Source organism: Perca fluviatilis, chromosome 20 (assembly GCF_010015445.1).
Source record: "Perca fluviatilis chromosome 20, GENO_Pfluv_1.0, whole genome shotgun sequence".
NCBI lineage: Eukaryota > Metazoa > Chordata > Actinopteri > Perciformes > Percidae > Perca > Perca fluviatilis.
In genome coordinates, this window is record NC_053131.1 from 34,109,903 (window position 1) to 34,120,735 (window position 10,833).

The 10,833-nt window shown below is 41.4% G+C and overlaps 1 protein-coding gene across 1 annotated transcript in view; it reads left to right on the top strand.

The window, feature by feature from the left end:
• Positions 1–9,777, top strand: part of mdga2a (MAM domain containing glycosylphosphatidylinositol anchor 2a) — a 56,370-nt gene extending 46,593 nt beyond the window's left edge. Inside the window, exons 12-15 of the mRNA XM_039785458.1 lie at positions 3,358–3,513; positions 5,152–5,282; positions 7,625–7,724; positions 9,278–9,777. Coding sequence (XP_039641392.1) covers positions 3,358–3,513; positions 5,152–5,282; positions 7,625–7,724; positions 9,278–9,366 — 476 coding nt within the window. The 3' untranslated portion in view covers positions 9,367–9,777. The remainder of the gene's footprint in view (positions 1–3,357; positions 3,514–5,151; positions 5,283–7,624; positions 7,725–9,277) is intronic.
• The last annotated feature ends 1,056 nt before the right edge of the window (positions 9,778–10,833 follow it).

The window sequence follows — 10,833 nt, forward strand, 5'->3', positions numbered from 1 at the left end:
TAATGGTTACAAATGTAAACCAGCACAACAATGACAATTACCAGGCAACAAAACATTACATTCTAAGCAGACACGTTTAATAAACGGAATTCATAAAGTTACATTTGTATTTCGAACAAACTGCAAACTTTTCAGCAAAGTTTGACACAACCATTTACTGCCTTGCATCATGGGAATTGACCAGCCAATGAACCACCTGACTGCAGTATGCAAATCGGAGTTCAAGGCATAGAGCAGGCGCGAAAGGTAGGCAACTGAAAACCCTGCAGAACTGCCCAGGAAACCCTGTTTTAGCGTGGAGCATGAAAAGAGTAATTGACCTGGCCTCAATTTGAGTCTAACTACAATTTCAAAGTGGCGCCACCATACATTTTGAAGTGAGACCAACTTATCACAATAAACTTAATACAGTGAGTTGAAGTAACTACTTTAACAAAGTTTATAATGCAATTATGTGTTTTTTGTTCTGTTTAATTGAAAATCAAAGTAAGATGAGCAATTTCAAGTTCTCGTTTTTACAGGGGTCACCAACACGGTGCCCCCAAGGACCACATGAGGAGCCCTCAAGCCTGTTCTAAAAATGAAAATTGAATATTGATATCATCTGTTTCCCACCTTGTTCAGTCATTGTTTAATAATTATTGTGAGAAATCATTAAGGTGATCAGTGTCTTCACATAGATGAGCGTCATTAATCATTAATAATCATATATAACTATCATTAATCATTAATAATCATATATAACTATCATTAATAATCATATATAACTATCATTAATCATTAATAATCATATATGACTATCATTAATCATTAATAATCATATATAACTATCAATCATTAATAATCATATATAACTATCATTTATCATTAATAATCATATATAACTATCATTAATCATTAATAATCATATATAACTATCATTAATCATTAATAATCATATATAACTATCATGTATCATTAATAATCATATTTAACTATCATTTATCATTAATAATCATATATAACTATCATTAATCATTAATAATCATATATAACTATCATTAACCATTAATAATCATATATAACTATCATTTATCATTAATAATCATATATAACTATCATTAATCATTAATAATCATATATAACTATCATGTATCATTAATAATCATATATAACTATCATTAATCATTAATAATCATACATAACTATCATTTATCATTAATAATCATATATAACTATCATTAATCATTAATAATCATATATAACTATCATTTATCATTAATAATCATATATAACTATCATGTATCATTAATAATCATATATAACTATCATTTATCATTAATAATCATATATAACTATCATGAATCATTAATAACCATATATAACTATCATTAATAATCATATATAACTAAAGGCAAACTGAGCACATTTGTTATTTCAGAAGAGTGTATCAAACTGGTAGCCCTTCGTATGACTCAGTACCCAGGAAGTAGCTCTCCGTTTCTAATATAATAATAATATATTCTGATATAGAGCATATTCCATCGCATTTTTTAAGAAAACGTGTCGCATAATCAAAGATTTTTGCCCGGCAACAATCACAACAAAACATCATTTTTCTGGAAGGACTGAGCAGGGTCCTTTTAAAGTGGAGCCGCGGTGTGTTCAGGGTTAACTGAACGGCAGAGAGGAATATAAAAAGATGCGAGCCGATAGTTTAATCCCCCTGTAAACAAAGTCCCATCCAGCTGATGTTTCTTCTTCGTGTCTTCTCCTCCGTTTGCCGCCCGTTCTTCCTCTTCTTCTGCAGCGGAGTCTCATTAAAGCGAGCCTCCGAGGCCAGACACGGAAACGCGCCTGTTTTCTGCACTCTCGTACGATGTAACGTGTGAGGGGAGTTTTCCTGCTCGGTGAGCCGGAGGTGGATCTGTTTCTGTTCATCTGGGGGCGGCCAATCAGAGCAGAGCGAGGCAAGGCAGGGTGACAGGTTCAATTCCCCGCATATGTGCAGGCAGTCACATTAAATCTGCAGAGGGAAATCATTTTGAAAATGCCGTTTTAAAAGCATGAATAAATCATTGAATAATTCCTTTTCTCATTTTCAAATCCATGTCCTCGCTGCTTGTCTTTAATTAAGCCTCTGAAGTACATTTACTCTAGTACTGTACTACACACACACACAAACACACACAAACACAGTGACACACACACAGTGACACACACACACACACACACACACAAACACAGTGACACACACACACACACACACAAACACAGCGACACACACAAACACACACAAACACAGTGACACACACACACACACAGTAACAAACACACACACACACACACACACACACACACACAGTGACACACACACACACACACATACACACACAGTGACACACACACACACACACACACACACACACACACAGTGACACACACACACAGTGACACACACACACAGTGACACACACACACACACACACATACACACACAGTGACACACACACACACACAGTGACACACACACACACACGTACACACACACACAGTGACACACCACACACACACATACATACACACACACACACACACACACAAAAAGCACACACACACACAGGCACACACACAGTGACAACAAACACACACACACAAACAGACACACAACACACACACACACACACAGGACAACACACACACACAAACACACAGTGAACACACACACACACACACACAGGAGACACACACAACAAACACACAAGAACACACACACACACACAGCACACAGCACATACACACCACAGCACACACACACACACACACAGTGACACACACACACACACCGGACACACAACACAACACACACACACAGGGAAACACACACCACACACACAACACACACAACACACACACACACACACACACACACACACACACACACACAGTGACACACACACACACACACACACACACAGTGACACACACACACACACACACACAGCCACACACAACACATAATACACAACACAAACACACACACAACACACACACACACACAGTGACACACACACACACACACACAGTGACACATACACACACACACACAGTGACACACATAAACACACACACACAGTGACACACACAGTGACACACACACAAGAGGAGCTGCAGCAATGTGCAGTACAACTAAAATATGGTGTTTTTTGATAATTAAACCATGTAAACCTGTTCTGGTACAACCTTAAAATAGAGTTATGAACCTGAATATGAGCATGTATTGCAAGACAAATTTCCGTGTATACGGACAATAAAGTGCTATCTATCTATCTATCTATCTATATGGGCGCTTTAATATATTTGGTAACCCTCTGGCAGGTTTCTACATGTACATCGAGACGTCGAGGCCTCGGCTGGAGGGAGACAAGGCCCGGCTGCTGTCGCCCACCTTCAACACCAACTCCAAGACCTCCTCTTCCTCCTCGGTCACCTACTGCTTCTCCTTCTACTACCACATGTACGGGAAGCACATCGGTGAGTCTGCTGCCGCGCAGCTATACGGGAGTTATGGACCTTTTTCACAGCAGACATGTTGACTTGTCATAGTAGGAAAAGACCTTAGTGGTCCCCTAATACTGTATCTGAAGTCTCTTTTATATAGACCTTAGTGGTCCCCTAATACTGTATCTGAAATCTCTTTTATATAGACCTTAGTGGTCCACTAATACTGTATCTGAAATCTCTTTTATATAGACCTTAGTGGTCCCCTAATACTGTATCTGAAGTCTCTCTTTTATATAGACCTTAAGTGGTCCCCTAATACTGTATCTGGAAGTCTCTTTTTATATAGACCTTAGTGGTCCACTAATACTGTATCTGAAATCTCTTTTATATAGACCTTAGTGGTCCACTAATACTGTATCTGAAATCTCTTTTATATAGACCTTAGTGGTCCCCTAATACTGTATCTGAAGTCTCTTTTATATAGACCTTAGTGGTCCCCTAATACTGTATCTGAAGTCTTTTATATAGACCTTAGTGGTCCACTAATACTGTATCTGAAGTCTCTTTTATATAGACCTTAGTGGTCCCCTAATACTGTTTCTGAAGTCTCTTTTATATAGACCTTAGTGGTCCCCTAAACTGTATCTGAAGTCTCTTTTATATAGACCTTAGTGGTCCCTAATACTGTATCTGAAGTCTCTTTTATATAGACCTTAGTGGTCCCCTAATACTGTATCTGAAGTCTCTTTTATATAGACCTTAGTGGTCCCCTAATACTGTATCTGAAGTCTCTTTTATATAGACCTTAGTGGTCCCCTAATACTGTATCTGAAGTCTCTTTTATATAGACCTTAGTGGTCCCCTAATACTGTATCTGAAGTCTCTTTTATATAGACCTTAGTGGTCCCCTAATACTGTATCTGAAGTCTCTTTTATATAGACCTTAGTGGTCCACTAATACTGTATCTGAAGTCTCTTTCCTATAGACCTTAGTGGTCCCCTAATACTGTATCTGAAGTCTCTTTTTATATAGACCTTAGTGGTCCCCTAATACTGTATCTGAAGTCTCTTTTATATAGACCTTAGTGGTCCCCTAATACTGTATCTGAAGTCTCTTTTTATATAGACCTTAGTGGTCCCCTAATACTGTATCTGAAGTCTCTTTTATATAGACCTTAGTGGTCCCCTAATACTGTATCTGAAGTCTCTTTTATATAGACCTTAGTGGTCCCCTAATACTGTATCTGAAGTCTCTTTTATATAGACCTTAGTGGTCCTCTAATACTGTATCTGAAATCTTTTTCCCGAAATTCAGCCTTGGTGTAGAATTACAGCCACTAGAGCCAGTCCCACAATGAGCTTTAATTAGGATGTGCCATTTCTGTGAGGTGGAGGGGGGGTGTGGCCTTGACCAACTGCAACTTTGCTCGCTTGAAAGCCAAGTGAAATTTTCATGCCATGGGACCTTTAATTATTAAAAAAGTATTGATATCTTATTGGTATCGGCGATACTGGCCCTGTATTTACTTGGTATCGGATTGATACCAAATTTTAACGCAAAGCTATCATGCTTACTGTCGTGCGTAGTCTCCCCCCAGCCACCCCATTCTGAGTGAGGAAAACCCCTGGAAGTAAATAAAGATCTGACAGTGTTGTTTGTGTCTGCAGGATCTCTGCACGTCTTGCTGCGTCAGAAAGGTCAGACGGTGACCGACACCTCGGTCTGGACGCTGGTCGGTAACCAAGGAGACCGCTGGCGGCAAGCCAAGGTCAACATCCACCCGGCCGCAGCCTTCCAGGTAACAACCACGCCCACTTAACCCTCCTAAAAAGCATGGTTTGTTTAAAAGATTGCCAAAGTAAAACCCACTTACCGTATTTTCCGGACTATAAGTCGCATTTATTTAGAAATTTATTTCACAAAATCCAAGACCAAAAACAGCCTTTTTCATCTGTCAGCTACACAACAGCACCCAGAACAGCTAGCTACCAGGGTGTGGAGCATGGATGGATTAAAAGGCGTGGAGACGTAGCTGCACCGTTGACGAGCCCCTCCCGACTCCTTCCTCCAGCTCTGGCCATCTCGCTCTCAGCTCGCCATTAGCCGATTAGCTTTATCTGATTTCTTCATTGCAGTAAGAGTCACCTTTTCGCCAGTCTCCCTCACAAGTTTCTCCCTCATTTCAAACTTTCTTTCTGCTGCTCGATTACCGTTTTAGGCTGCATATTTTACTACCTGCAGTTTGTAATCTGCAGAATAGGATTTTCTTTTCTTTCTCAGTTGTCTTTAGGAGCAGCATATAGTTGTCACAAGCCTAGAGCGCCCTCTCACCGCTGTAGACGGGGATGTTTTCAGTATGAATTAACATTTAAAAACATGTTAAATTATATATATTTTGATATATAAGTCGCACCTGACTATAAGTCACAGGACCAGCCAAAGTAGGAAAAAAAGTGTGACTTATAGTCCGGAAAATACGGTACTCCTCTCCCCCTACCAACCCTCACGGTCCCTCAGATCCACCTCAGCCGGTCTCCTCTCCCCCTACCAACCCTCACGGTCCCTCAGATCCACCTCAGCCGGTCTCCTCTCCCCCTTCCAACCCTCACGGTCCCTCAGATCCACCTCAGCTGGTCTCCTCTCCCCCTACCAACCCTCACGGTCCCTCAGATCCACTTCAGCTGGTCTCCTCTCCCCAAAACCCTCACGGCCCCTCAGATCCACCTCAGCTGGTCTCCTCTCCCCCTACCAACCCTCACGGTCCCTCAGATCCACCTCAGCGGTCTCCTCTCCCCCTACCAAACCTCACGGCCCCTCAGATCCACCTCAGCCGGTCTCCTCTCCCCCTACCAACCCTCACGGTCCCTCAGATCCACCTCAGCTGGTCTCCTCTCCCCCTACCAACCCTCACGGTCCCTCAGATCCACCTCAGCCAGTCTCGACATCGACATACTACGTGAAGGCATTTCATCATCTGCTGTCTTAGTGTGTAATCCCCTGCGTCTTCTTGCTAATAACAACTGTTTTCGTCTTCTCTGAGATGATTTTCGACCGTTTTCGACGCATTTCTTTCGACGTTCTGAACTACTGCGTAAATGTCAGAGCGCGTCACGTGACGATTCTGAACGAATCACGTCAGAAATTGGCATCAGCCAATGAGATTGCGCTTTTAGAGTTAAATCCCCCCTTTTACTTTCACGATTGGTTGCTGATAAAAAGGAAATGACCATATTTGGATCCGACAGCATTATAGAGGAGAGAGAGAGCTTTCCAACGGTATATGAGATGACAGGGTGCAGACAGCGATCACGGAGCAGCGGGATGATTTAGAACGCCAACTTTTGTTGAATTTAGGAGAAATCTACTGACGCAAACAGACAAAGTGTAGTAAAATAAAGACCTAAATGTGTATTTTTTACTTTTTTTCACCACAAGTCTGAAAGAAGACATGTTATTGAAGACAAAATTGACCAGTGAAAAAAACCCAATGTTTTTGCCTGCCGTGTCTCGCCTTAACTCTTCATTTCAGTGGCAGATTTTAATTGAACAACCTTGTCGGCTGCGTTCTCCTCAATAAGTGCAGCACAGACCTTGCACAATGAAATATTGCACAACTAACATATTTCCCAACCCCATTAGCCTACATATTGCACAAATGACATATTGCACAACCCAAATAGCCCATATATTGCACAAATGACATATTGCACAACCCAAATAGCCTACATATTGCAAAATGACATATTGCACAACCCAAATAGCCCATATATTGCACAAATGACATATTGCACAACCCAAATAGCCCATATATTGCACAAATGACATATTGCACAACCCAAATAGCCTACATATTGCAAAAATGACATATTGCACAACCCAAATAGCCCATATATTGCACAAATGACATATTTCACAACCCAAATAGCCTACATATTGCACAAATGACATATTGCACAACCCCAATAGCCTACATATTGCACAAATGACATATTGCACAACCCCAATAGCCTACATATTGCACAAATGACATATTGCACAACCCAAATAGCCTACATATTGCACAAATGACACATTACCACATAACCTATGCAGTACACAATGACATACTGACTCTTAGCTTCCTGTCTTCGTCTCCGTCAGATTGTGATGGAGGGAGTCCGAGGCGCCGGCATCGAGGGAGATATCGCCATCGATGATGTCACCATCGAGGAGGGCGAATGCAAAGACCCGCCCCCCAACAGTGAGTTACATTTCCCTCCTATTCGTTGTAACAGAAGTTTTTACATTTACACAAAGAAAAACATTTCCTAAATTAATCCTTAATTCAGTCCTGAAAACACACCACACACAGGTACCATAAACTTAAAAATAAAACTTATTGAAATTCTTTGATTTCAGATTTTAAAAGCTACATGACTTGATTTACTTTATTTATTTGGAGCGTTAACTTAAAGGTGCTGTAGGTAGGATTGTGAAGATCCAGGACTTACATTTTGAACATCAACAACTTCTCAGTCCCTCCCCCCTTTCTGCTAAAGCCCAAAACGGTTTCCTAAGCCCCTCCCCCCACAAAGGAGAATGAATGCGTGTGCATGAGCAGTGATTGACAAGCAGTGAAACACCCCCCCCTGGCCCTGATTGGTGCATCTGAACAGGGAGCGGTGGATTTTTGCAAATTGCACTACCAGCTTCATGTAGTTCTACTGGAACATAGGGTCAGTTTCAGCAAATATGACAGAAAGTTAGTTTCATAAGGCTTACCTACTGCACCTTTAAGATGCTGTAAAGGTTTAGATTTTGGTCCAATTAGGTATCTGTGTGTTTGACATGTTACACATTTTCCTAATTTTGCACACCAAGTCTGTATTTAGTGTTCAAAATTGTCGTTTCAAAATAAAATACGACGTTGTGTCGGCCACGCTTACACAACGACTCTGAAACTCAGTAAGTTTCCAAAACATCTTCGTTAGAAACCTTTAGAGAGTTGTTTGTCCACTCTGAGCCTCCGTACGTGCTGACGTCATCATTTCAAATGACATCTAATAATCTGAATCATATCCCAACACAAAGCTCTTAACAACAAACACAGGGATGCAGTTAAAGATATATTTGGGCAGGTGAATCATCCCAAACCCACAGTGTCTCCCCTGCAGCTATTTGCACTATTTTTCAAGCCATTTGAAATAAAAAGAATGTTTAAAAATCTGTATTTTATAAATAATTTGGGGAAAAACAAGATGCTTGCCAGGGAAGGCATGTTTTCATCTCTCTGAACCGTTGACTCAATTTCACTCCTGCCAACAACTAAAGAGAGTTTCACTCTTTCTCACACAAACTGATTTTAATGCATTAGAACTTTATTTCATTGTTAAACTGTACAAATTATAAATACGTAAATAAAGTGTTTTTGTAAAAAACAGTCTCTCTATCTCTCTCTCTGTCTCTCTCTGTCTGTCTCTGTCTGTCTGTCTCTCTCTCTGTCTCTCTCTGTCTCTATCTCTCTGTCTCTCTCGCTCTGACTCTCTGTCTCTCTCTGTCTTTCTCTCTGTTTCTCTCTCACTCTCTCTCTCTCTCTGTCTCTCTCTCTCTCTTTCTCTCTCTCTGTCTCTCTCTCTCTCTTTCTCTCTCTCTTTCTCTCTCTCTGTCTCTCACTCCCTCTCTCTCTGTCTCTCTCTCTGTTTCTCTCTCCTCTCTCTCTCTCTTTCTCTCTCTCTGTCTCTCTCTCTCTCTCTCTATCTGTCTCTCTCTGTCTTCTCTCTCTCTCTCTCTCTCTCTGTCTTGTTTCCCTCACAGATCTAAGGTCGCTCGCCCCGCCCTCGTCGCCCCATATATGGCAGCTGAGCGTCACTCTGAGTCTGGCTCTGATTGGCCGGCAGAGGTGACCCCCTCCCCTCTTCCTACAGGACGCCACAACCTTTGACCCTTCTGTCTCTCATCTCTCCATCCAATCCCATCATCCCCCACCATTAAGCCCCACCCCCAACTACCAAAGATGAGGTCAGAGCTGCAGAGAGACTTCCTGCCAACACAAAAGGTCAAAAGATCACCGTGAGAAGGGACTACCAGAGCCACACCGAATCTGCACACGCAGAGTTTAAACAAATTTAAAATAGAGATCATGTACGTTAACACATCTCCACCCCGAGCAGAAAAACAGTCCAAAACTAAACGCCAGTTTGTTTCTCTCTGGCTATAGAGAGCTGAAGTCCCGCCCCTCCCGGTGGACCTCATGGGACCTTAAGTCAGAAAAAATATGAACGGTAGTGAACGGGGAGAAGCAAATTATTTTTTGATCCCGTTTGAATTGAGCCATGGACTACAAATATGATGTTCGTCAATTTAAAAGATAATTTTTCAACCGAAGAAAGTCTTAGTTAGCCGTAGGTTTGTCGTAGTACCGCTTAGTTTAGTGTGAAACCGCTCAGTGGACTACATCTCCCAGTGGACTACATCTCCCGTCTCACACAATCTACGTCACCTAGCTTGATGCTTGGTTTGCTAGCTAGCTAGCTTAGCTCTGTTCCACAACACATGTAACGTTATCTTAACTGCTGTGTTTTATCCAGTCAAGTGTTTTCAGCAGAGAATCAAAAGAACGAGCGAGATCCTCTGATCATTAGAGTAACGTTACATCCTGGTACTATATACACACACACACACACACACACACACACACACACACACACACACACACACACACACACACACACACACACAGAGACATCGGAGCTTCAGCGGGACGTCATCCATGAAGTTTGTAGTCTTTCTAATTAAGTATTTTCACAGTCTTATACTTCAACAGTTTAACAATAAACGGAGACTTTCTTCGGTTGAAAAATAATGTTTTAAATTGACGAACATCATATTTGTAATCCATGGCTCGATTCAAACGGGATCAAAAAATAATTATTATCTCTCCATTGACCCTCGTTCATATTTTTTCGAAAGATAAGGTCCCATGGACCGGAAGTAGAAGGGCGTGACTTCGGCTCTCTATCACCAGACCAAGCTCAATCTTTTAAGACTGATCATCAGTCTGGGGAGTCTGCTCTGTATTTTCTACTGCACAAGAGGCGGGATCAACGGGCATAGTACAAATGACTCTGTACGCAATTGGATTGTCCTTCAACCAATCAGAGCAACGAGCTGGGCGACGTACTTTGCAGAACGACGCGAAAACTCCAGGCAGGAAACGTGTCAACAAACGTGTTGGTTTGTAGCATTGATCAGCAGCAATGGCATCGAGCGATTTTTGCAGGTTGTGCAAAAAAACAACAACATGAAAGTGAGTGGTATTTACACCCACTCGAGCGATTTTTTTTTGCTAAAGTTAAGAAGCCATTAAGCAT